Genomic DNA, 27777 nt, shown 5'->3' with positions numbered 1-27777 from the left:
TGCTTCTTCCTATGGCTACTCCCAACCCCCATCTCCCCATTCCAGGTCCCTGTGCCTGGATTTCTTTTTAAATCATGGGTTCCGGGAACTAACCTCATGGTTTCACAGCCAGCACTTTACCCACGAAGCCACCTCCTCAGCTCTGTTACAATTATCCATAATCTGTCACACTGTCACGAGGAGTTGATTTTCCCAAAGCACCCGAAAAGAATCCAGTTAGAGGAGGAATCATTTCTTACTTTCTCTCTTCTACCAGGGATCTAGGAACGAGATGTGGCAGAATAACTCTGAGTTTACCGAGACCACATACGCAGTACACCTCCTGATAGTACTGAGAGTCCACTTGGGAGGAGGGACAAACCATTCCCAAGCTGTGGGGTCCTTGTCCGCAAAACAGAAGAGAGTGTTTGCCTTGGGAAAGGGGCACGGAGTCGTGAGTCATTTTAAAGTTTTGTATGGGTGACTCGGGGCCCCTGTGAAAATGTCTGAGTCACTTGCCATTGTCTAAGCATAGATGGAAGCCCAAAACCCTGACTAAGTTTTTTTCTCTAAATCACATGGCCCATTATGCCCAAGACGCTCTATGAACACACTGTCCATCCCCTCGAACAATGTGACCACAAGACAGAGTAGCCATTGAAAATTGGTCCTGTGGCTATTGGTAAAACACCACTGGGCAGCTGGCCATCAGGCCTCAGGGCACCTTACTGACTAAACTGGTCATGAGGCTTAATTCCCACTGTTTAGCTATGAGGGAAAAGGACCTCCCTTCTGCCCCCAGAACCGTAAGCAGCCATCAGGAAGCCTAGGCAAGAGGCCTGAGACTTGCTGATTTCTGACCTGAGCTGGGCCATCAGATTGGGCAGCTGCATCCCGCCACCTCAGGCATATAAAGGAGGCCTTCTGTCGGTTCAGTCTGGATCAGAACCTTCAGTTGGGTTGCCGTTTTAGGGATGGTGTGCCTGTGACTAAAATGTGGACGTTGTTTCGGTGAACAACCCTGCAAGTCATTTGCTCGGGTGACACTGTTCAGCGTTTACTCACATTCCCAAGTCAGTGACCCAGAGAACTGCTGTGCAGGGGCCTTCTTCAGTGTGACAGCTGCCTGTCTGTCCACTTGGGAAGCAGGTAGATGGAGCACAAGCTCAGGACGAGGCAGACAAGAGCCACAGCCTGATGTCGGGTTGTCAAAATAAGCAGTGCCACATAGTCCTTGCCCAATATAGCCCAGACCCTGTACACGGCAGCTGTGCTATCTCACTTAATCCTTACAGCCTATAAGCATCACCATTAAAGAAAGCATGTGATTCATCAGTACCAAGTAATATGCCCAAAACTTGGATTTGAATCCAGATCTGCCCGCCAATAAAGCCTGAATTACTGCACAGAGATATTTCCAACTGATGGTCAGTCTTGCCCTTAGCTTCCGCATGCAAACCATGCCAACTGTTTCACCTTTGTCCAGTTTCTGTGTCTCATATTAGGTGACATAAGGGGTATACGGGGTGCTGCTCGATGAGCCGGCATCGAGCAAATGTTCTGTGAACGAGCCTTTCCCAGAGGCAAGGCTGAATTGAGAAATGACAGTTTCTGACGCTCAGCCAACATCTTGTTGGGCAGTTTGGGTTTGTACACACCGGCTTCGGGAGACTGACAGGGGTCTGAGTAAAGCCCCTAGTGAAGCTGTAGCCCTCACATCTCGTAAGTAAATGAAAATGGGCAGGGGGGCTGGCGCTTCAAATCGTGGTCGGAGAGAAAGTGTGAAAAGCAAGATGTAAAATCCAGCCAATTATCAAAGCTGGACTTTGGGCTGTAACTCCCCCTGCCTCCCCTTTGAGGTATGTGGGTGATCACATGTGCTCGGTACTTGAAGCTTTTCCATGTGCATAGAGCTGTGTGTGTGTGTGTGTGTGTGTGTGTGTGTGTGTGTGTGTGTGTGTAGATGTAGGCATGTTTATACAAAGAGGTATCCACACTGAACGATGGCCCAAATAAGCCCCTGACTCTACCTTTAAAGTATCTCTAGAGAATTAACCCAGGGGTTGGGCAGTGATATGCAAACTGTAAACATTCTTGCATGTTGGCAGATAACCACAACGTGAGTTCGCCTCCAAGAACTGAGACAAGGAGGTAAGGGAGCACCACGACGGCAGGGAAACACGCTAATCAAATCCACAATCAGCTCTGATGGCGAGGCAAGCATTCTAATCCAAACACAGCGGTGCAAAGCTGCAACAGGTTGTGAGCTTGGAGCCGGGCTCTTCCCGGGGGGCCTCACCCACGCTTTCTTTTTAAACGTCTAAAAACTCTCACACAGGATTTCAATCACTTCTAATTTTTTTTTTTTTAAAGAAATAAGTTGCAGGCTGAACATGAGCTCCTAAAAACAGGAAATATCAAAGCATTATGTGAATCATCTCTTCCCTCTGCAACTGCTTCTTAAACAAAAAAAAAGGCTAACCTGGCCCTCAGATAGACCAAGAGTTCTCTGCCTGAAGACTGGTCAGAGACTTGCGCTCTAACACAGAGTGTGTGTGTGTATTTACCCGTGGTCACAGTTCACAGCGTATGAACAGATATGATAAATGGTGCCTCTCAGAGAGGTCCAGGTGGCGCAGTAGCAGAAAGGGGGTCAGAAGGACCTGACTGAGACAGCAGGTTCTGCTGGAGGTTGAGAACTGCTGGCTTGTAGGAGGCTCCAGGAGAGGGGGCAAAGGCTGACTGCCCCTAACAGCTATTGGCTTGCAAGTCATTGATGGTGGGGAAGATCATTCATGGGACTCGGATAACTAATAACTCACCAGGTCAATGGAACTGCTGGGTAAGAAACTAGGAATGGCACATGCCTTTGATCCCAGCACTACGCATGCAGAGGCAGGTGGATCACTGTGAGTTGGAGGCCATCCTGGTCTACAGGGTGAGTGAGAGACCCTGTATCAAAAGACAAAACTGGGAATGCTTTGTCCCATAACTACCATGATAAACACCCTGAAAACCATGCTAATGACAGTCATTGTTGTTGCTTCCCAAGGGCCAGTTGAACCAGGTCCTGTAGGAGATGCCACCGATTCCCCAGTTTCTCACCGCCACCTCCGGCAGGTACCCTCCAACAGACGCCAAAGTGAGCACTACTGCCAAGCCTCTGTTCTTTCTCATACGCTGACTTAAAATGGAAAACACTCAATCTGGAACATTCAGGAGGAAGCATCCACATGGGCACCACTCAGGGTAGCTCAACCGCCTCTCCTTTGTTCTCCTCCTTCTGTCTCCTCCCTACTGGGCACTCTTGTCCACTGCTGAGGCCCAGACCATCTCCTTCCTCCCCTGTGAGCCCCTGGTCTTCTCCGGCCCTTGAGCTACTCGCTAGCCTTCTTCCTTCCAGCACCTCCACTCTTCAGTTCCTCCAGCTCTTCCAGTGTTGCCCTCTGCTGGAAACAGAAGTCATGCCTTTGCACTGGAATCAATCATGCCCAAGATCCAGACCAGCTCTGCTGCAGCGTGAGAGACGGTGCTGGAGAGTGGGCATGGTCACTGGTCCAGCACTTGACTGAGCTGGGATCCCTGCTTTGCCGTGCTGGACAACGTGAATCCGTGGTGACGTCTGTGGCCATACCTCAAGGTCTATAACTGACCAGCAGCTGCTGTGTCTCCCCCGGTCCAGCACCATGGTTAAGGGGTTCCGGTGCAAATGCTACAACCTCTGTTGCTTGAGCGGCCACTGAACTTTGATTTCTTCATGTGTGAAATGGGGATCACACTCATCTCGTCAGATTGTTAAGAGACTGAAAGAGAGTTGTTTTATGCAAAGTACCCAGAACAATTCCTGGCACCTGGGACGTACAAGGCAAGGGTGCCTTCTTTACTTTAGGACATCTTAGGATGTGGGCACATACACCACACCTATTCTAAGTGTTCCTGTGCGGACCAATGAGAACCTAACACCCCAGGTATTCCACAGCTCACCCCACCTCCACCATCCTCCCACAGAGCCCAATACTCTGTGCCAGGCAGAGTCAGAGAGCTGTAAATGCTTGTGAACAGGTTGATGTCTTCCTAGAGCCCAACCTTTTCTTGCTTAAAGAATACTTTTTCTTAATATGCACAATTCCTGTGCCCATTTTTGCAGATGGAAGCACTGAGGCCCAGGACAGTAGTTAGTTAATAGGTCAGACAGAAGGTACTACTGATAGCCAAAGCTTTAAGACCTGGGCTGTTAGTCACCGTCAGCCCAACCAGCCTCCTGCCCAAAATCCCCCAAATAAAACAGAGGCAACGGCTCCAAGATATCATTTGCTACTGAGTTCATCATTTCCTGAGCGTCTTGTGATGATAAACATTAAGTTTGGGACCAGGAAATTACCAGGTGCTAAGTCAGCCACAGTCCTCAAGCCATAATCGAGGGACTTTTCTGGAAGGTGAATGTGCACTGTCTGTCACCATGGGGATACCCTGTTCAAAGAAGGTGAAATCCTTTTTGCCAAAGCCCCTTTGATGTCAGGGTGGGGCTCTGGGTGCCTGTTACATAGAAGAGCTCCTAGGAGACTCAGGGGCTGGTAAGGAGGGGCCAGTTGGGAAGCCGGGACTGTCCACTGGAAGGCGGCCAGTTTCCTGAGCCACCCATCCAAACCACCCTCGTGATGCAGAGGGCCCATGGAGAGCAAGAGAGGTGGAATGTGGGGTAGTGGGGACAGAAGGGAAATGGTGCCTCCAGGGACTAGGGCCAAATTAGCCCCTCATGGCCATGTCCAAAAGTGAAAAAAAATTTTGTTTTTAATAGAGAGAGTGGTGAATCACCTTCTCAGAGCCTGCTCACTGTAATCCTCGGTGCCACTGCTCCTTGACTGAAGGGTCAAATGGGCAATAGCAGGCCGTGAATGAGTCCAGCATCTGCCTTCCGTTCATTCCTACATTCTTCCTCATCAGGCCCGAGGGCATGTGTCACATTCTCAGTTGCTGTTCCAAAACACCACCCACTTCACCCCCCACCGACACGGAAGGCACCCTGGTGCTCACCCTCTTTTCAGAGCCCTCTGGACAAGTCCTGTAGCTCTAAGAAAAAGAACAGAACACACATCCCAGCAGAGCCAGGACCCAGGAGCACTGGAGGAAATCTTGCCTTCCTCCCACACACCATCAGTCAGGGCTGTCAGCTTCCAAAAATGTTTAGCAAGTGCAGCACCAAGAGGGACATGCTGTCGGGCGGGTGTGGGAGCTTGTGTGGGGAAGGGGCCTTCTCTGGCTCTGAGCTCCAACGGTCTGTCTCTAAGCAGCTTCTAGATCCCAGCTCCTCCGCCGGAAGGTTAGGAATGTATTGAGCATTAGCCTCTGATCAGAGAACGCTACAGAGAAGTAGATGCCCAAAAGGTCATCTGGTCTGTTGCTCTCCTCCCCATGCCCCACCCCCATCCCATACCAACTCCAGACTGCCTCCCCTTCTGGATTCCCGATTCTCCTCTCCTGACTGGGACAGCCACACCAGTCAGGTCAGCCTGTCCCTAAAAGTCCCTGCTGACTGGCAGCCAAGAAAATACAGCATGGCCCTGCTCCCTCCTGCCAGAAGAGGGGGGAAGGCAGCAGGGAAGGCAGGAGTCCAAGAGAAACTGATTGGCCCTTCAGGATTTCCTTAAAAGAGATTGCACGGCCAGGGCCTGTCACCCAGCCCAGTAGGGGGATGCCTGCTCTGCCAGGAAAGGTAGAAGTCACCATTTCTCTTTCAGCCATTCTCTCACCCACACACCATCACCTCCGTAATCACCAGAGCCACCAACACTGGCAGCATAGACTACCCAAGAAGGAGGGGCTTAGATTCGGCAGCCATTCTGAGACAGCCAAGCCACTCCAGTCACCAGGAGTCTGTAGCAGCTAGCACTCGGCAGCACCTGGTCAGAATCCCTTCCCCCTAAAGATGGGGCAGAAACCAGTCATCTCCAAGCTAGGAGGAGGGTAACTTCAGGGCAATCACTCAGTTCCCTTGTCCTGGATCTCACAGCTGGCAGGTGATATCCAATTCATCAAGGCACCAGACCACTCCTTCTCCGAGTTACAACCCGAGGCACTGCTATAGACACACATCACAGCAGCAGATACCACTCCTTGGGGCCAAGCTCTCAGCATTGATGGCCCTAGCATTTCCGATGCCAGCATTCGGTTTTTGAAAGCATCTCTAAACCTGCTCCAATCCCATAAAAGCAGCTGGCTGCCAGAACCCCTTAGCTTTGCAGAGCTCCTCAGGAGAACCTCTGGCACCCTGGCCAGCTAAGTCCCTCCTGGCCACACCCACTGACCAATGTATCCTTCTAATCTGCCAGCATAAGGGGTATGCGTCCTCTCTCCAATCACATTATGGTAGCCTCTCCTCAAGGCAGCCGTACCCCTCCCTCATGAAGGATCCTCCATCACTCCCACCATGTAATAGTGCCCCAGCACACAGCACTGCTCACCTGGGTATCGAACCCGTTCTCCAGAGAGCTGCTCTTCCGCAACGGGAGCCCCTCCCCCGTCGGCTCCTGCAGCCCCTGCGATTTCAGGGGGATTTGGCTAGTGTAGGCCGTCTTGCTCACCTCTACCTTGCTTCCCAACTTAAGATAGCAGGGTTGAGGACCAGTCCGGGCCGGGGGGACGTGCAGGATGGGCGCGGCGCTATGCACCGGTTTGGGCAGTCCCGATTTCATTTTGGAGGCTACCAGGATGGCCGGCATCTTCTCCCTGGGCTTTGGCTTTCCCAGCACGTCCCTGGCAGCGGCGGCGGAGGCGACCGCTAAAGGCAGCGCGGGCAGCCGAGCAGGCGCCGGGCCTCGGCCCGCGAGGCGCCCACCAACAGTGGAAGAAAAAACAAAAAAAACCCAAAAAACAAAATCCCCGGGTCGGGGAATTGGGGAAATCCAGTGAGTGCGCCTGCCGGGTGGCGGGCTAGTCACTGCCCTCAGCAGGTCCCACCTGCGCGGATGTCGCAGCGGGAGGGCTGCTCAGAAGCTCTGGGCTCTCGCGGAAGGCTGCCTCTGGCAATTCTTCTCCTGGGAAACTGAGGCGTGGACGCCCATATTAACTTGTCATTGCGTCTCCGAAGTGAGAAGGCTCCTTAGGAAGAGACACAGGCTACGGGGACGCACACGTCGCGCTCTGGAGCCTGCCGGTGTGAATCTTCGAGCAAAAGAGCGGAGGATGGGGAAACGGAGGGCACACGGAGCCCAAGATGTCTCAACCGCGAGGCGGCTGTCACTCTGAAAACGCGCCGCAGTGTCACCCGCGCCTAGGCAGACTCGGGGCGATCTCCGCAGACAGGTCTGTCTGGGCGTGACAGTCGATCACCGATGCTCACAAGCCCCTCGAACACCAAGCACGTGAGCTCCCGCGGCTCTGGCCATGCTCCGTGCGCTCCAGCGCAGCACGGCGGTGGTGGCAGGGCGCGGGCACCGGGATGCGCAGCTGGCCAGGCTGGCTGCGCTGCGCTAAGCAGAGCTCCCGGGAAGGCAGCGCGGGCTGCAGGGTTGGACGCAGGGGAGGACCGGCTGCGGCGCGCGCTGACAGCCCGGGCCGTTCCCGGGCGCCCATTGGTTCGCGGCGGACCAATCCGCGGTCGCGACTCGCACTGCAAGGGGGCGTGGCCTCAACTCCGCGGGGCCGCCGCCGAAACTCTGGGGCCGCGCTTGGCCGCAAGTACAAAGCGAGCTGGTGGCCGCTCTGCGGCATGGCCCCGGCGCGCGCCTCCCCGCGGGCCGCCACCCCCGCGTCCCGGGAGCGGCCTTTGAAAACGCCGTTGGGTTGCAGATTCCCGCCTCCCTCCACCCTCTGGCATGTGTCGGGGAAATCGGTTTCTCTTTTTCAAATCGCTCGGGTAATCTCAACGGTTTTGCGGGTTCCGGAGGCACGCCCCAGCCTCTCTGCACCTCCAACGGGATTGACAGGGCGGGTCTCCTTGTCCCCTGCTTGAAGGACACTCCAGCCATTTCTTCTTTCCGGGTGGGCTCAGGGGCGTTCCAACAGCTTCCTCTGCGACATTCAAAGGTTGCACGTTGCACTTAAGTATTTGAAGTATTTATAGGCTAATACAATGGCCGGGGAAGCTTCGCGCCCAAAGACAACTCCTCCTTGCCACCTACCACAGACTGTAATTAGAGTGGCTTGGTGACCCGGGCAGGCTGAGGCTAAACCCGCCCTGGTTTCATGCAGGCCTGCCTGGCAGGCTGCGCCTGGGACGTGCCAAGCTCACAGGTTCCTCCGCTTGGAATCGCTGGAGGATCTCTTCCTCTCTGACTCCCGGTCTGAGAGCTGAAGGGAAATAAGATTGTCCAGACAGGTTGCCTCGGGACTGATCTTCAAGGAGGCCCACCCCAGAGAGCAGTTTGGATTTGAGTTGGGAAGTTTTACCATCTTTACAGACCTTCCAGTGTCTCATGCAAATCAAGTGGAGGTTTGAATACATTTCCCTAAAAGCACCGTCCAGCTAAATGAGATAGTGTCTGGAAGTATAGGGACCAGGAAAAAAATGTATTATTAATGTTTCCACCCAGTATGTCCCACTGTCATCTCTTTAAGCCACTTTTCTGGGTCTAGGATGGATGTTCTTACTTTATTCTTGCCCTATTTCCTGATCTACAACATCCACAGGGTTGACTTTCAATCATCCTAATGCAATAGATTTATCACTCTCAAACATACCGGGCAAAACTCTAAGGTGGCCAGGAATGGTGGTGTAAGCCTATAATTTCTGCTACTTCAGGGGCTGAAGTAGGAGGCTCCCCGCTTGAGGATACTTTAATGAGCTTCTTTGTCCAAATAAAAGTAAAATAGGGTTGGAGATGTAGCTCGGTGGTGGACAGTTTGCTTGCTTCACATGTGCCAGAATCTGGTTTCAGTGCTCACTACTGTAAGTAAGCACCCGATCCTCGACTGGTTTTAGACAGTGGAGCCTTTGGGAAGTAGTAAATGACCGAGGAGCCCTCGTGATGGGACCGATGCCATGTTAGAGGAGATAGGAAGAAGATAGACAGTTGCCTTCTGATAGTGCAATAGCAGCCTTTCTGAATCCACAGAAACCACAAACCTCAACAAGAATCTGACCATGGCTACAGCCTGATCTCAGATCTCCAGCCTCTAGGCCTGGGGGAAATAGTCATTTGTTGTTAAAGCTGTCCTGTCCACAGCAGTTTGCATTAGTGGCTTAAGCCAAGAACCCAGACCAAGATGAAAGTTCAGTTTTAAAATAACCCCTGAAGTGTTTTTTTTTTTTCAGGTCCTTTCTACCTTAGCTGGGGATGGGGTTCGGGGTTGGGGTACACACATAGCCTGTTTTAGCTTTTAGGCCTCCTCTCTGAAATCAAATCACAAGTTTGTCCCTGACATGGTATACATTACCCTGGTCCAGCTGGACGATCTCCTATGCTAGTGTCTTGCTTTATTTAACGTATTTATTGTTTCAAGCATTCTCTCCTAAAGGAATAAATGTTTGGAAGAGCCATATTTTGACTTTCATGAGATTCTGTCAGAAGTGAGCAGAACGCTGTGGACTGAAAAGCTACCCAGATTGTTACCAAATGAATGAGTGGTGAGGTTGCCTTTTAGTAGGAATTACTATGAAAAGGGGTTGTGGTACTTTCCTCCTTGAACTCTGGTTCTCACGGCATCATGAAGAGCTGTAGAAAGGCATTACCATCATCAGTTATTAGGGATTGTGGGACAATTCCCAAATATTCTCAGGGCTCGGGTGCAGAGGATGTCTAAGGTCTAGTCCCCAGAGCATCACAGAAAACCTATAACTTTTTTTTTTTTAATATATACTCTACCATTCTCATCCTACTGACTGAAAATTCCCTGAGGGTATGGGGGGGTGGGCAATCTATGTTTTAAACGATGCTCAGTGAAGGGGTTTTGATGTGTACTAAAGCTGAGAAGTCTAGCCAAATGAAGTTTGCATTCACCACACTTCCAGGACCTCCTAAACCTTCATATACATAAGAACTGCAAACTCCAATTCAATAGGTCTCCTAAAGGCTGAACTCCCTGGCGATGGATGCCTCTGCTGGGAGTCTGGAGCTCTACACTGTAAGCTGTAAGGTTAGGCCACTGTCAACAGAGGTGTGACAGCTCAAGGCCTAACTGAAGTTAAGTGGCTTTCAGGGTGCATCCAACGAGCAGCCCAGTCCACTGGTAAAGTGTGATGCAGTCACAGACATGAAACTGGTGATGGCCACAATGTGTGTTTGCCTTTAAGTTAAAAAAAAAAAAAAAACAAAAAACGTTCCCAGTTAAAATTGGCATCAAAGCCATTTGGGTGTGTGTGGGTGGGGAGGGGGAGAGGTTCTGAGAGTGTCAAATATGTACAAGTATCATAAACAGTACATTCTTTGCTCTGAATTAAAAGCACGTATAGGCTAAGGGAACCACTCAGTACGTAAAGTGTCCTACAAGCACAAGGACCTAAGTTCCCTCTCATGTTGAAACAAAAATGTGGGTGTTTCACACACATCTGCACATGCTTGTGTACTTCCACACTCCAAACCACTCATAATATTATTCCAAATTATCGTCTGGTAAACAAAGGCACACCCTCTTCGCATTAACTCTAGGTTATCCACGGAAGTCTGCCATGGCACACATCTTCCTTGAACTTCCAAATGTCTTTCTCCTCATGGCTTTAATACTTTTTTTTAAGCTGTTCTTCCCTGAACAGTTTCACCTCCCCTTTTCCCTCTTTTCACTTTTCCCACTTAAACTAAAATCGGTAGCATCCAAACTAGACGAGGGAGAAAGATAGCGAATGGGAAGCAAAATGAGATAATTGCAACATTTCCTATTTAAATAAGATTGCGGCCCACGACAAAAATACTCTTGTCGGTGTACTGCTTCTATGTGGATACTGTGTTAATGAAAAAAAAGTAATTTTAAATCAGTGTCTGTTAGCAAGCACTGGTAGCTGACAGAGTCAGCAGTTCAGAGAACAGCAAAGCTGTTCTGCAAAGAATGTTTCATGATTTTTAAAGAACATTTGTCCGTTCTTATTACGTGCCGTATAGCTGAAGAGGGAAATCTAAAACAGGCTCTGTTGTAAACGCAACGTCCGCAATGCTTCTTTCTCTGTCCTCTGACTCTAAACTCTCAAATCATCCAACTCTCGGCAATAGGCCTATTTGAAACTTTACCACCAAAGCTCAGAGGACCACTGGAGTTTGGATGTCCCCTGGGGTCAGGAGCCATCCTCCAATCAGGAAGCAGCAACTGGACCCCCTCCCTCTATGATCCTCGCCGTCAGCCACTGTTAGCTAAGTGGGGATGGGGCTTCAGCGATGACCTGTGAATGACCAGCCCCATCAACCCATCCTTCATGCCTTACAGACTCCATCTGCCTGACCTCCCAAGAAGACAGTCCTTTAAAGAGCCAAAAACATGTTAAACTCCAGCCTGTCATGGGGAAAATGCAAGAGTCCGCTGCCCCTGCAGACCCTCAGTTAGAGAGGAGGAAGAAAACCCTGCAAGTCTCTAAAAGGTTACACAAAGTAAAACATTTCATGAGTCTATGTGGGACACAAACACACACACACACACACACACACACACACACACACACACACACACAGAGAGAGAGAGAGAGAGAGAGAGAGAGAGAGAGAGAATAAGTTTATTCAGGAACGTGTGCTTGCCCCTAGTTCCCTAGTTTCTAAGGCATAAAGTGTCAATTTAGGACACATACCCAGAGATGTTACAAATACTCTCGGTAGTAACTGAGGTAAGAGCTCATCCTAGACTGTGGGAGACCCAGAACTTCAGAAACCCTGCCTATCTACAGTTAGACAGCACTGTCCTCCGAGCCAAATAACTGTCACCTTTGTAAGACCAGCTGTATCTGTTTGCAAATGATCATCGAAGCTGGGCTTGTTAACTCTTAGCAGACTCAGTGAAGGAAGTGGTGTAGGGTGGGTCATTGGACCTTCACCTGAGCGTCCAGCCATGCCTCCCAGTCTGTCGTCTGCAATTTTCTAGTTTTGCATTCGGTCTCAGGGACTCTGGGGAGGGGGTGGAATATATGAGCTTGAGAAGACTAGGGGCAGAGAAGAAGCGCTGTCTGCCTAACCATGTACTGGGTGTAGAAGTTCCAGTCGTGGCTGCTTCAAGTTCTCAATGCTCCTGCCCATAACCACTCACCCATGTTCCCTAAGTAAGATTAATAAAGTCACTGGCTCCCCAGGATGAACTCTGGTGGGATTGATCCATTTTTCTTTTACCTTAGGACATTACAAAGAGGGTGTAGACATTGCTTAATGGCCTCCTCCCTCCCCTGGGGAGAGAATTCTTGCAAGATCCATTGCCCCTACCCAAAGGACTTCTCGTCTCTTGTGTCCTTTCAGCAAGGGGTCTGATTACAAATCAGTGCACACCACAGTATCTGAGAGCACTGGGGTTCCCCCAACTGCCTGTGTTGGCATTGTGTGAACATGAGGCCCTGACTAAAAGTCAAACATCTAGGAAAACACTGGTTGATCAGCTGCTCAGTGATTAACCCAGAGATCAGCCATTTTAACACTATGTCCTAGACTCTGGGTATAGGACGACAGGGCTGTTGTCCTTTTGCCCGAGAACTGCTTTCTCACAAATGAAGAGCAGGGAGAGCTGCCCGTCAACCTAGTAAGGGAAACAAACTGGGAAACAGAAGCTGCGTAAAGTAAACCATGATGAACTGGGCACAAGGGAAGGCCATCTAGTCATGGGGTTATCAGATGTGCCCATTAGTATTCTAACAACAATAATAAAAAAGTAACAGACATATTTTTTGTTTGTTTCCTACCTTAAGAGATCTCGGTCTGTCTCCTGTCTTGCCATGTCTAGGAAGGTGTTTGTTTGTTTTCTTTGCCTCTTGCTTCATTCTACAGAGAACTTCTACAAAGCCCACATTCAATGAAAACAGTGGCAAAAGGCAAACAAGAATTAGTATAATCACCATGGAAAACATAGCTTACTAAAAACATAGGCTGTGGCTACTTTGGCCTCTTGTAGGTGGGAGAAGGCTGTCTAAATAAGTCACACCAGTGGGAACACGAAACCACACATTGCTTCCTCCCGGATGCCAGCACTGGTGAACCACAAGGGTATGAGACGTCACGTTCCCTGGATCAGGGCTTCTCAAGAGCAAGCCTCTGGGTGCATGGCTTTAGTGACTGCTGAGTGTCTTGTCATTAGACAAGTGATTGGACATCTGAAGAGAGACCCCGAATGCAGGGGTCACCGTTGTCTTGTGAATCCTGAGTAAGAACAATTCTGTTCTCTGACATTTCATATGAGGAGCCTGCGGGGATAGAGTAAACCAGAGCAAAGTTGCAGACTCCCGATCAAAGTGGCAAAGAAGTGTTTCCCAGCATTCTGTCACTGTGACAAATACTTGACGTAAAGCAACTTAAAGGCAAAGGTTGTTCCAGCCCATGGTTTTGAATGTTTCTATCAGTGGTATCTTGGCCCTGTTGCTTCGGGTTTAGGGTTTAGCACAGATCATCATCACTTAAAGTATGGAGGACCAAAGCTGGTCACAGTGGCCAAGAAGCAATGACAGAGAGGAGGCTAATGTCCCAGCATCTTCAGTGACCCCACCTTTGAAAGTCTGTGCCCTGTCAGTAGTGACACAGGCTGGAGATGAAGCCCGCAGCTCACATTCTTTGTCCTGTACCACCAAGTGATGCCCTGAACTGAGCTGCTGTTACTCTTGAGTGACCAGATTTTTTCCTTCGATCTTGGGGGAACTCTAACCCATATACATGTAAATGCCTTAAGGAAAACTATTATTCTGTAAGCTAATTTAAAACAAATTAAAGAGAACTATAAACAAAGATCCATATGTGGAATCTGGCATTGTTTAGGAGCAGAAGGGTAAGAACAGAGGAAAAGAAACAAACCCAAGAACAGCTTGCTTCTGATGGGAACGGGAATTCTGGATCAGGGATGCCAGGAGATGAACCTGGGCTTGCTCCCCACCCACCCGGTCCCCATTCCTGAGGTGAAGCAATCCAGAGTCAAGTTTCCGGTTTGGCTTGGCGAAGGGGCAGGGATGAGGGACAAGTGGCAACTGTGTGAGGGGACAATGAGGTAAAGTGGGCAATGGCTGAGACTGCATTCAAAGGCTGCTCAGGAAGCACAGGTGAAGAAGGGAGAGTCTAATTGGTCCAGATCTAGGGTGATCCCACCTACAAGCTTTTTGAGTTTTAATTTCACATGTGCTTTTTAATAGTCACTCTTATTGATAAGGGAAAAAACAATATAATCAATTGAGAGACCTAATTAAATCAGTATCAAACTGCTTTGATATTATTGTTGTTGGTCTTTTTTTGTTTTGTTGTTGTTGTTTTGTTGACATAGGGTCTCACGTAGCCCAGGTTGGCTTTGAACTCAACAAATAGGTGAGGGTCATCTTGAACTTCTGATTTTTCTGCCTCCACCCCCAAGGTATGGATAGCCGGGGTGCATCATCCCTACCAGTTTTCATGTGACACTGGGGACCCAACCCAAAGCTTCATGCATACTAGGTAAGCACCCTACCAAGTGAGCTATGCCCCTAACCTTCAAGCTGGCCTTTCAGCAAGTTGCTCCTACTTTTATACTGCCCATTCTTCCCATACATGAGTCTGTATAACCAGAGTGGCCCCATTAGTGATGCTGATATTAATAAGAACTATAATTTGTGACCCTGTTCTTTACTCCATGCCTGGGACCACAGTCAGCACTGTACACATATTATCTCTGATTTTCCCACCACCTTTGAGGGATGAATGGTTATTGCTCTTTTCCCTTTGTAGAAGAGTAAACAGGCCCAGAGATGGTCTAGCATTTCCCCTGAGATACCACAGCTGGCTGAGTCGATTGAGAGCAACCCAACTGCTCGAACTCTGAACACCAGGCAGTGTACTACAGAAGCATAACCATGGGGGTATCGACATTAAAGGCAAGCCCACACTGCCCTGCTCCTAATGTGTCCCCTGTGGCACTCCCTTACATGGAACATGTCCCATAGCACCCTGCAGCTGAAAAAGTACACTAGGAGTTCAAGTAACTACCCAGGTTGTAAGGACAGAGTCCTTATTATTTTTAAATTTGATTTCATTTTATGTGTCTGGGTGGTTTTGCTTGCATGTATGTCTATGTACTGCCTGTGTGTTTGATGCTCATAGAAACCTGAAGAAGTTGTCAGATTCCACGAAATTTATGAGCCACTAGGTGGATGCGGGGGATTGAACTGCAGTCCTCTGAAAAGATAGCCAGTGCTCTTAACTCCCGAGCTATTATTCCAGTCTAAGGGCAGAAATCTTAAAGGTAAGGCAAGGAATGAGCACCAGTCCCTGAGAGATGCTTAGTCTCTGAAACAGAGCCTCTTGCTACTGTTCAATGAGGGGTAAAGATAAGTTGGACCGGGTTCTTTAAATATGAAGCCCAACAGTCACTGGGAGAGTGTTAAAGGAATAGGCCCTATGTCCTTCCAGCATGCCTGAATTCTGACTCTGGGCTACATTTGAAACAAGACCACAAGTGACTTGGGATCAGCTGCTCCTTGTTCTCAGTGTGAAGCCTTGGCCATACATTATAGTCCTTGTGGTGGTTTGCGTATGCCTAGCCCAAGGACTGGCACTATTTGGAGATGTGGCCTTCTTGGTGTAGGTGTGGCCTTGTTGGAATAGTGTCACTGTGAGTGTGGGCTTTAAGACCCTCATCCCGGCTGCCTAGAAGTCTCCTAGCAGCCTTCAGATGAAGATGTAGAACTCTCAGCTCCTCCTGTGCCATGCCTGCCTGGATGCTGCCATGCTCCCACCTTGATGATAATGGACTGAACTCCTAAACCTGTGAGCCAGCCCCAATTAAATGCTGTCCTTATAAGAGCTGCCCTTGGTTGTAATACTTCTTCACATCAGTAAAACCTTAATAAGACAGACCTCCTGGAAGTTAAATATTGAAATAAAGAACGAAAGAAAGAAGAAAGAATGAACGAAAGAAGAAAGAAAGAAAGAAAGAAAGAAAGAAAGAAAGAAAGGAAGGAAGGAAGGAAGAAAGAAAAAAGAAAGAGAGAAAGAAAGAAATAGGTTGCCAGGTACCACCATCTATAAAGGAAGCTGGCCACTCTGTACTGTGGCCCAGGCATTGTCATGACAATAAAGTCTTCCAGGTGTAGACAAACTGGAAAGGGCTGCTGTAAAAGTGGTTGATGAATCAGAGACATAGCTCAAGGGTTGAGTACTTGCTAACAAACACAAGTCCCAGGTTCAGTTTCCAGTACCATCAAAGGCAAAACAAAATGGAGGCCATAATTGGTGGGAGTGGGGGCATGAGTGTGATCCAAGTACACTGTATGCTTGTGATGGCTTATATTGATTGACAATTTGATGGGCTCTAGAATCATCTTGGAGACAGGCCTCTGGGCATGTACATGAAGGATTTTCTAGACTAGATTAGTTGAAATAGAAAGACCTACCCTAAATGTGGGTTGCGCCATTGCACAGGCTGAAGCTCCAGACTGCATTAGAAGGAGACAGTGAACTGAACACCAACATCCATCTCTCTCTTTCCTTCCTGACCTCAGATTCAATGTGTCCAGCTGCCACACTCTTGTTCCCGTGCCTTCCCTGAGGGAGGGACTGTGCTCCCTTGAACTCTGAGCCAAAGAAAACTCCTCCCCTTTAAGTTTTTTTTTTTTTTTTTTTTTTTGGTCAGGTCAAAGAAAACTTCTCCCCTTTAAGTTGCTTTCTGTCGGGCATTTGTCACAGCAAAAGTAACATGAATGAAAATGTCACCAAGAAATCCATCATTCTGTGCAATTAATATACGCTATTAAAAAGGAGAAAGATGCTACAAAGGCTTTATTCTCATGACATTTCACAGCGGGGGGTGGTGGTATTGAAAGCAGTAGCTGGATAATTTTAATTAGTGTTAAAAAGCCAACCTGGAAAGCCCCAGGGTTTCTGTTACTTCCTAATGAGATCTGCTTCCAGACAGAAGACACAGCCGGAAGTTGCCTGTGCAACTGAGGGCAGCCACTGTGGCACCATGCAGCCTGTGGTTGCTGTGTTTTCACTGCTCACGAGGTAGCAGGTTCCCCTCCTCCTCCTCCTCCTCTTCCTCCTCCTCCTCTTCCTCCTCCTCCTCCTCCTCTTCCTCCTCCTCCTCCTCTTCCTCCTCCTCCTCTTCCTCCTCCTCCTCTTCCTCCTCCTCCTCCTCCTCTCCCTCCCTCCCTCCCCTCCCCCTCCTTCCCCTCCCCTTCCTTGATTACACTTTCTGTCTGGTTACTGCTGCCCTCCTCTTAGCCTGTGTGCCAACCCTTTGACTATTCCCCAGGCAGGAGTATTGGCCAGCATAACATCTCATGATCAGGAAAAGCTCCTGGCCAATGTGTGACCTCCGGGCAGTGGAGGGAGCCCAGGCAACAGGACTCTGAGATGACTTATTAAGTTAACTCTTGGGGGAGATCCATGCTGACAGAAGGGCTGGCTGGTGAGAAAAAAGAAACCTCTTCAGAGTGTAACTCTTAAAAATTTAGAATTTTGAAATACGCTTTGTGATTCCTTCCTTTATTTAAAAATCCTAGACTTTCTCTTGTTATTTGTCTTCTATTAGCTTACTTAATAAGTAAAGGATTAGGTATACCTGAATTGCCTGATTGTTTCTGTGGGAATAATTACGTTTATAAAGAGAAAGGAAGGAAAGGGAGGACTTACATCCAGCCACTATAAAGAGGTTACTTCTGAGATGTGAGTTAAAGCTCGGTTATTTATTATTTATATCTTTCTTCCAAAGGCTCTGAGTTATGGGGTGAATTTTAAGTACTTCCTAGTGGAATTATCTGTGTTTTACAAATACATTTGTCCGAAACTTTCATTTATCTTAGGAACACTCAGCAAGCCCTATCCTACACCCACTAATGTGCCAGCGTTGTCCTTGGCGATGCATGCACAACTGACTTCGAATCACCTCTACCTTTTCAGGGAGCTGCTTGCCCAACCTAAATTAAATAGAGCAACAAAATACTGTGGCAGTTGTCCATGGAACAAGGTCACTGATGAAGGTTTCCATAAGACACAGGGAGACTTGTTCTTGTTCTCGAGGCTTTGTCTGAAAGTGGTTCTGGGGCTGGGAAGATGGCTCAGTGGTTAAGAGCACTGACTGCTCTTCCAGAGGTCCCGAGTTCAAATCCCAGCAACCACGTGGTGGCTCAAAACCATCTGTAATGAGATCTGATGCCCTCATCTGGTGTGTCTGAAGACAGCTACAGTGTACTCATATATAATAAATAAATAATAAAAAAAGAAATCTTGAAAGTGGTTCTGGGAATGATTTTTTCATTTTCTTTCTTCCTCCTTCCCTTTTCATCATCATCTTCTTCTTCCTTCTCCCCCTCTCTTTTTCCTTCTCATCGTATTCTTGAAACGGAGTCTCACTATGTAGTCCAGACTGACCTCAAACTCCCAATCTTCCTACCACAGACTCCCCAGCTGATACAGGCGCTACAAAGCTTGGCCCTAGCAGAAGCACTCTCTTCAGAAGTTCCAGGGCTACCCTTGAGCAGAGAGGCACCAAAAGTCATTCTAGCCTCTCTAGAAATAATTGCCTGTGACATCAAGGATGTTGGCCATAGGAGAGAGATACAGTAAGGATGGTGAGTCCAGAATGCCCCAGAAAGGAAAGGAATCATTACCATTGCCCTTGGCCAAGTTCCAGGCTAGTCTAAAGCTTGTCAACAAAACAGAGACACCCATGAAGATCTTTGCACTCCAAGATCGGCTCAAGCTGTGTGAAGATTCAAGATCACAAACATCTGCTTTGATTTCCGCTCCCTTTCCAAATAGAAGACAAATAAAATCCTGGAACTTGATGGAGAAAAAAGAACAAATGCACGAGGCTTGTCTTTTATATTTTGGCTTAGAAAGACAGTGTTTTACAGACTAGGGTGGGCAAGATAGTAGTAAATGGTTTCTCCCAAAAAATGGTCTGGCAGTGTTCTTACAGCTCCACGTGGCACAAGAATGTTCGAAGTTCACAGATGAATTGGTCTGAGTTTTCTCCCCAAAGCAGTCTGGAAGTCAGTCAGCCTCCCTTAGGCAAGCACAGACAGTCAGCCTCTGAAGGCCTTTTTTTTTTTTTTTTTTTTTTTTTTTTGCAAGCCAGGAATAGGGAATGGGCTCTCACCATCTCCTGCCTGTCAGGTTTCATTCTCATATATGGACAAAGAAGGGATTGAAGAGGTAGCAGCCAGCTTACAAGGCTTCTGGCCAGCAAGGCATCTCCTGATCGAAGAGGCACAAAGGATCCCTTTCCATGGCTCTCAATACTTGCCTTACCTTTGGTCCTTTGTCCTTGACTGTTGGTCCTATCTGCCTCTCCCCCTGCAGGAACCTGGCAGAGGCCCCTTACAACCGGGCAGGGTTTCCAAGTGAACCCTGACTTCACCTCTCACAGCTTGATCAAAGTCTCCTTGCTTCTGTGACACTCAGTTTCTTCGTCCACAAAATGGGGACAAATGCCATTGTTTGAAGGAGTTGTCCCAAGGATTTATGGTGATGAGGTGACAGCAGGGATGGATCTAGAAACTTCCAGATTCATCAACCGAGATACCGACTAAGTGTGAGCAAATACAGGCGGCATGCTAGTCACTGCAACAGAGCAAACGCTCTCTTGCTTGCTTTAGGTTTATTAATTTTACGTGTGTGTTTTGCCTGCATGTAAGTGTACCGTGTGCATGCCTAGTGCCTAAGGAAGTCAGAAGAGGGCATCAGTTATGGGTGGTTCTGAGCCACCTTTTGAGTGCAAGGGGTTGAATCTGGGTCCTCCACAAGAGCGGCAAATAAGCCTGCTAAACCTTCCCTTCCAGCTCCACAAGGTTCTTTTCTCAGGGAGTTTACAACCAGGGAAACAGGCAGAAATTGTGTAAACACATTAGTGACTGTGTAATCACTAATCGAGGGAAATGTTATACTAGCAGATAGAGATCTTAGACCCCTTCTGAGCGTGGCAGCAGCTGAGGCCTCTCTACAGAAGCGACAAATAGGGTAGGGTCTGAAGGGCAGAACACAGGCAGAAGTGGGCCTTCCCCTCTGCCTGCCAGTGTGGTGAGGGTGGGTGGGAGGTTTGCACAGGAACGGGAAGAGGGTTGGTCCCTAGCCCTATGGTTGTGCCTTACCTATGGGGCCAGGGCACTAGCAGAGTCTGGAGTATTTCTTTGGGGGTCATTTAGGGGAGTGAAGGGAGTCCCACAGGGTGCATAGACGGTCAACTGATGGAATGGCTTAGGTGTGTGTGCTGGTGAGTTCTTATTGTCAACCTTACCCAAACCTACAGTCCCAGAGAGGGGGTAGTTAGAGCATCCCCTACTCTGATTGGCCTGTGGGGCTTTGCACTGATAGCTAATTGTCCGTGTAGGGCCCAGCGCTCTGTGGACAGTACTGTCTGCATGCAGGTCCTAGACTACATAGACAGCAAGCGGAAGGAGCCAGTCAGCAAGCCAGGAAGACAGCTCCATGGCTTTTGCTTCAGGTGCCTGCTTTGAGCACCTGCCCTGGCTTCCCTCAGTACTGGACTGTTAAGCTGCGAGTCTAAGAGGAAGCCCTTTCATCCAAGTCGCTTTTGGTTAGAGTGTTTTATCACAGCAACGGAAAACACGCTAGGTTGGGATATGACAGCCCTGGCCTCAGTTACTCACGATGCCATCAGTGAGATTCACTTCCTAGGGTGAGGAGGGGGAGTTTAAACAAGGGAAGCCCGCAAAGGAGGGCTTTATGCTGTGGTTAAAGAGATCGCTTGCCGACAGTCACACAGTCGGGAAGCAGAGGGACTGAGATTCAAATTGTCTGATTCCATCGTCTATATTTCTTCCTGATGCTGCACTAGACATCCACAACGCGAAGCCGAGCCCCCAGCTGTGCTGTCTGTCTGTTGAACACTGAGCAAATGTCCGCTCTTGTCAACTCGGACTTCGATGGTCAGAGCCGGTTCTCAGAGCTGGGCCTGGCCGGCTACCGTTGATCAAGGTTGTCCTTCAGCTGACGGCAAGAAGGGCCCCCATGACCTGGGAGCATTTCTGCCATCTTCATGGGCCAGGCAACCAAGGCGCAGGCTGCCTTATGGAAAGAGATCTAGGACATCTGGAATCTTTCGTGTTCTCCTGCCCCTTCCTCCTTTTCTTCTCCCCCCACCTCCCCGGCATACATATGCATGCACACTGTCCTCATGCATCTTGCAGCTGTTGGGAAAGCATGCCAACTGACGTGTTGAAATTCAGAGAGAGCCAGAGCTTGGCACCTGGGGAGTGCTTTTCAGCACTTGGGACTGATAGTTCACTCATGCACACAACCTTTCCAGGAAGATCACACTGGTGTCACTGCTTACAGAGGGGAGGCAATTAGAGCAAAGGCCAAGGGTGGTCAAGGTCAGCCTGGAGTTGAACTTGTCACCTCTGTAGTGCCAGCAACCACAATAACTGGTAGAGGTAACTCCTGTTCTGATGCCACTGTTCAGGTCCCAGATCACCCTGGAAAAGCCAATGACCAACCTTCTCCAGGCCTCAGTTTTCTCACTTGTTAAAAAAGGAAGGGAGGTGTGTATGTGTGTGTGTGTGGGGGGGTGGTTTGAACACTTGAACTTGAGAGGCAGAGGCAGACAGATCTCTGTGAGTTCAAAACCAGCCTGGTCCTGGAAAAGACTTTTGAATGAATGTACAGACCTTTTTATTTATAAGATTAAGGGTGAGTGATTCCCATCCCCAGAGCCAGTCACCAGCCACTATCAAGAGCCAGCTTCTTCTGAAATCCACCAACCATGCTGATCATGAGCTCCTTCTTCAGGAATGAAGTAGACACCCCACAGGGACTCCTGAGCAGACTACAGGAGACACGTCACACACAGAAGAGACGGGGCTTTCATTCATGGATACACGTGGGGTAATTCAGCATCTGGAAGTCTGGGTTTCTTACTTTTGTGTCTGTCCAAGTACTTCTGATGGAGCCATCTGATCTTCTGACATTGTGGCATGCCGTTGTGATCTATAATGTGTTGCCATCAGCCGGACAACTTGGACAAGGGTAGCTAGCTGGGCTCCACTCTAAGGCCCCACTCTAATCATCAATGACCATGTAGATGAGGGTAGAGATTTGCCCTGTCTTCAGCACAAGGAGAGACAGGGCTATGTAGAGAGACCCCATCTTAAGAAACAAACAGGGAGAGGGGTTGGGCTCAGGAGAGAGCTCTGTTGCTAAAGTGCTTACCATGCAATCATAGTGACATAATTTGGATTCCCAGAACCCATATAAGAGACCTAGGTATAGGGGTGCTTGCTTTCTAATCCTAGCCGTGGGCACGTGGAAACTGGTGGATTCTTGGGGTTTACTAGCTAGCCTAGCCTAATTGATAAATTCAAGGTCAGTTCAAACAAACAAGAAGCAAACTAACAAAACAACACAACAACAAAAACCCTCCAAACAGACCAAAAAAATGCATGTATGGCCAACAGTCAAGGAACACTTGGGCTCCTTTTGATCTCTAACCTCCCACCCCCAACCCATACACACACATAAGGGAAGTCAACCTGGGCTCTTGTAGAATATTCTAGTGACAGTGAACCAGGAATAGCATCAGCTGCTGTTTACTCAAGTCCTTAAACACATTTCTAGACGCCTGTGAATACCATTATTGTTCCCCCACAACCTGAGATAGGGGCTCACAGTGTAGGCTGGCTCTCCTGGAACTCACTATATAGACCAGGCTGTCCCCAAATGCATAGAAGTTTACCTGCCTCTGCCTTCTCGGAGCTGAGATTAAAGGTCATGCCTAGTTATCTTTTCTTTTTTATGTTTGTTTGCTTATCTATTGTATGTGTGTATACATGTGTGCACACATGCCACAGGCAGGTATGGCGGTCAAAGGATAGTCAATGTAGTTGATTCTATTATATGGTCCCAGGGATTAAACTCGGGTCATGAGGTTTGATGGCAATACTCACTGAGCTGTCTAGGTAGTCCCCTTCCCACTTCTTAAAGCAACTCTGCGAGATAGGAACACCCATCTCATGTTATACGTAAGAAAACAGCTCATGAGAGGCCAAGGAGTTGTCCGCAATCACATAGTAAGTAAAGGGGCTGAGATGTAAACTCTAGCTCACGATATAATTCTATTATACGTATACTATACTATACCACATTATATATTATGCCACATGCATATTATACTATATTATTTATTATACTACCTATTTTACTAATTTACATATACTATATTTTACTTATACATTACTGTTTTATACTGTTTACATATACTATATTATACCTATACTATCCTATATATTATACATATATATACTATATACTACATTATATTATTATACATATACTATATTATATATGACTATATAGTATACTATTATACACATACTACACTATATTATACCTATCCTACCCTATACTATTCCATACTATACTATATATTATACTATTATTCATACCCACTGCCTCTTAGGCAGTTGTTTCTGGGACCACTCATGGATATAGCTCCTGCTGGGGCTCACCCTGTGCTGTGCTGTGCTGTGCTGTGCTGTGCTGTGCTGTGCTGTGCTGTGCTGTGCTGTGCTGTGCTGTGCTGTGCTGTGCTGACTTGAGCTGAGCAGTTGGAGGTTTTGGTGGCCTGGTAAACAAGAAGGGTTCAGGTGAGCAGGAGGACAAGGCAGCTTTCGGATGAGAGCACAGACAGCTGCTTCATGGCTAAGCCCGAAGTTGCCCCAAATATATTGCATTCGTGGGAAAAGGAACAGGGGACCTTTACATTCCTCCCTGCTAGGCAAGGAGGAGCCGCTGTCAGAGACCATTGTCATCACGGAGTGCTTGTGACTTCAGTCTCCTGCTGAACGCGCTGACCTACTTTTTGCTGTGTAGAAATGTCCCCTCTCTAGTTGCCACCAGTAAGAGCCACCCCACCTTTCTACTGGATAAATCCATTCTTCAGTTCTCAAATCCTTGAGGTTCCGAGGGTCTTCTTCCCCGTCGTTGCCCCTCTTCAGCTTCTTCTCTCCAGCCTCTCTTTTGCTGCCTACTTCAGCCATTTCTATATGTACTACCCGTCTCTTGTACCTCTCTGTATGCTGACGCATACAGCTCATAGGTTGCCCTGGTCCTCTTCTGTTCCTGCAATGTAGTATAACCTTGGGCAAAAGATGTAAGGAATCCATACCTCAGTTTCCTCATCACTGAAATAGGCATAATACAGCTCTCCACAGACACCTATGGATACCTGTATACCGAAAGCTTATAGGGTTACTATGAGTTTTACAGAGGAAAATGCTGTGTAAGGTCAGAGATAGGTCGAGCCTGTGCCCTGTAGGCTCGTGGGTCACAGGCCAGCTAAGAACGAAGCTCAACACACTGTAGATCATAGCACTATGTGGCAGAGGCTAAGATAACTCCATCAGGAGCACTTTTCTCCAAGCTTCCAAGCCTTGCACTGTGCAGCCAGTGTTAGGAACCATCGAGTCAAACAGAATCTCTAAGAGGCATGAAAATGTGACCTGCACCTTGTGTTAGTAGCACAACACCTGAAACAAATCCAGCATCTTAGAAAAAAGCTTTTAAATGAATGCACAGTTTTACTTATTCAGAAGATTAAGGGGTGAGCGATTCCCTTTCCCAAAGCCAGTCACCAGCCACTATCAAGAGCCATCTTCTTTCGAAATCCACCAACCAGGCTGGTCATGACGTCCTTCTGCAAGAATTAATCAGAGACCCTACAGTGACTCCTGAACAAACTACAGGAGACATGTCACACACAGAAGAGACAGGGGCTCTACTCAGGGATAGAACTGTGGTAAATCAGCATTTGGATGTCCGGGTTTCTCAGTTTTGTGCCTGTCCAGGTACAGAGCCCATGCAAGGTTCAGACTTACAGTAGATAGACACTTCCTAAAGTCTAGCCCCACATTCCCAATGGACACACATCTACCCACACTGATGGAACAAAAATGGCTCCTCCTCCTCCTCTTCCTCCCCCCTCTTTCTTCTTTTGTGACTGATGTTCAATTAGGCTGCCAAAAACTAGGCCACTATTTATATGTGTGGGAGAAAGGTGGAGCAGGCCCTGCCCTGGCCTCTCAGAGTCATACAGTGTTTTGCCTTTTCTCTTGGTTGGGCTTTCTAGAAGGACCTATATAAGGAACTATTTGTATAGTGAAGAGGGCGGCATTAGTTAGATCAATGGGAGATAAAGTAGGGCATCCAGTGCTCCCTAAAAGAACTCAGACAACCCACAATGGACAAAACGAAACAAGACAAAAATACCTCCCAGAAACTGTTCAAGACACATGCTACTATAGTAAAAATGGCCGTCTTACCAACAGCAGTTTACTGATTTAACACAATTGTTTGTTTGTTGTTCAAGACTGGATTTCTCTATGTATCCCTGGCTGTCCTGGAACTCACTCTGTAGGCCAGGCTGGCCTTGAACTCAGAGATCTGCCTGCCTCTGCCTCTAGAGTACTGGGATCAAAGGTGTGTGCCATTGACACCAGCAGGGTTTAACACAATTCTTTATAGATCTTGAAAGTACAATATTCAACATTATATGAATCTGATTGAAGAGAAAGTGGGGAAAGCTTCAAATACACTGCACAGGAGACAATGTCTCAAACAGAACACCAGTAGTGCAGGTGCTAAGATCAGTAATTAATAAATGAGGCCTCGTGAACCTGAAAAGCGTCTACAAGGGAAAGGACACTGACAATAGGACAAAACCACAGCCCACACAATGGAGAAAGATCTTCACCAACTCCACAGATGACAGAGGGCTAATATCCAAAATACAGAAAGAACTCAAGAAACTAGACATCGACAACCTAAATAACCCAATTAAAAATGGGGTAGAGATCTAAACAGAATTCTCAGCAGAGGAATCCCAAACAGCTGAGAAACAAAGAAATGTTTAACATCCTTAGCCACCAGGGAAAGGCAAATCAAAATGACATTAAGATTCCATTTTATACCTGTCAGAATGGTTAAGATAAAAAACTCAAATGTCAGCACATGCTGGTGAGGACATGGAGCAAAGGGAACACTCTTCCATTGCTGGTGAGAGTACAGACACTTTGAAAATCAATATGGCAGTTTCTTTGAAAATTGGGAATTGGTAGACCTCAAGACCTAGCTATACCACTCCTGGCAAATACCCAAAGGATGCTCCATCCTACCACAAAGACACTTGCTCAACTAGATTCATAGAAACTTTATTTATAATAGCCAGAAACTAGGAACAGCCTAGATGTCCCTCAACTGAAAAAGAAAGAAAATGTGGCAATGTGGCACATTTACACAATGGAGTATTACTCAGTTGTTAAAAATAATGACATTATGAAATATACAGGCAAATATATAGAACTGGACAAAAAAAATCATCCTGAGTGAGGTAGCCTAGAAGGACAAATGTGGTATGTACTCACGTATAAGTGGAAATTAGCTGTAAAATAAAAGGTAATCATGCTATAATATGCAGGCCCACAGAGGCTAAGTAATAAGGAGGACTTTAGGTGGGACACGAGGATCTCCTGGGAAGGGGAAATAGAATAGATTTCCTGGTGGCCTGGATGTGGGGAGGGTTGGGAACAGGAGAAGTTAGATGTGTGTGGGAGAAATACTCGGAGAAACAACAGGAATTGAAGGTCATTTGGGGATGAGGTAGAAACCTAATGCAATGGAAATACCAGAGTGTCTATAGGAGTAACAGTAGCAAAGACTCACAGTAATGAAGGACAGAGTCTGAACTGGCCATCTTCTGTAACCAGACAAGGCCTCAAGTAGAGGGACTGCAACACCAATCCAGTCACAAAACTTTCAACCTATAGTTTGTGCTGCCTGCAGAGTGTTCTGAGACTGGAGCCTATCATCATCATCATCATCATCATCATCATCATCATCATCATCATCATCATCATCATCATCATCATCACCGCCATGACCATGACGATGACCATGACCATGAACATGAACATGACCATCACTATCACCATCATCATCACCATCACCATCATGCGAGATCAGGGAAACTTCATCCAGCAACTGATGGGAGCAGATGCAGAGGCTCACAGCCAAATACTGCACAGAGCTCAGGGAGTCCTGAAGAGGAGGAGGAGGAGGAAGGATTGGAGGAACCAGAGAGATCAAGGGCACCACAAGAACAAGGCTTACGGAATCAACTGACCGGGACTCAAGTGGGCTCACAGAGATCAGGGAGTCTGTGTGGGTCTGACGTAGGTCCTCTACAGATACATTATGGCTGGTTATCTTGGTGTTCTTGTGAGACTCCTAACAGTGGGAGCAGGGGTTATCTCTGACTCTTTGGCCTGTTTGGGGGACCCTTTCCCTCTTACTTGAGTTGCCTCCATCAGCCTTGCCTGATTTCATCGTAGTTTGTTGTGCTGTGTTTGGTTGATGTCCCTGGGAGTTTCGCTCTTTTGTGGGGGGAGGTAAAGTGGGGTTGGATCTGGGGGAGAGCAGAGGTAGGTGGGAGAGACTGGGGGAGGTGAAGGAGGGGTAAATGCATTAAGGAGGTAATATATGAGGTAATAATAACAACAACAACAACAATAATAATGACATACTAATAGAGAGGACATTTCTCCAGCTTATTCCCCCGCACCTAATTAAGACTATCATAACTATATTGTATTAAATTATATCAAACTGGCCAGACATTAAGTAGTTGGCATGACAGGAAAACATGGCACTGTCTAGGATGAGGGCTTCAAACAGCACTTCTCAAGCGTGCACTGCACAAGGTGCCTTTCCCTGACTG

General features: G+C 47.8%; 1 protein-coding gene across 17 annotated transcripts in view; it reads right to left on the bottom strand.

Moving 5' to 3' along the window:
* Positions 1 to 27777, bottom strand: part of Nav2 (neuron navigator 2) — a 658517-nt gene that overhangs the window by 357211 nt on the left and 273529 nt on the right. For 14 of the 17 annotated variants that reach the window (XR_015654269.1, XR_015654404.1, XR_015654363.1 and 11 more), the window contains exon 1: positions 6441 to 7471. The exons of 2 other annotated variants lie outside the window; for them this stretch is intronic. Coding sequence is in view for 9 of the 15 variants with exons in the window: in XM_087609708.1 (XP_087465834.1) it covers positions 6441 to 6698 (258 nt within the window). In the remaining 6 variants the exon portion in view is untranslated. Of the gene's footprint in view, positions 1 to 6440; positions 7472 to 27777 lie in introns of those variants that run through there. One more of the 17 variants, NM_138529.1, reaches the window with a different exon arrangement.

This window comes from Rattus norvegicus, chromosome 1 (assembly GCF_021556685.1).
Source record: "Rattus norvegicus strain SHRSP/BbbUtx chromosome 1, alternate assembly SHRSP_T2T, whole genome shotgun sequence".
Classification (NCBI taxonomy): Eukaryota; Metazoa; Chordata; class Mammalia; order Rodentia; family Muridae; genus Rattus; species Rattus norvegicus.
The sequence above is the reverse complement of the archived record's forward strand: the minus strand, read 5'-3'. Positions and strand labels throughout refer to the sequence as shown.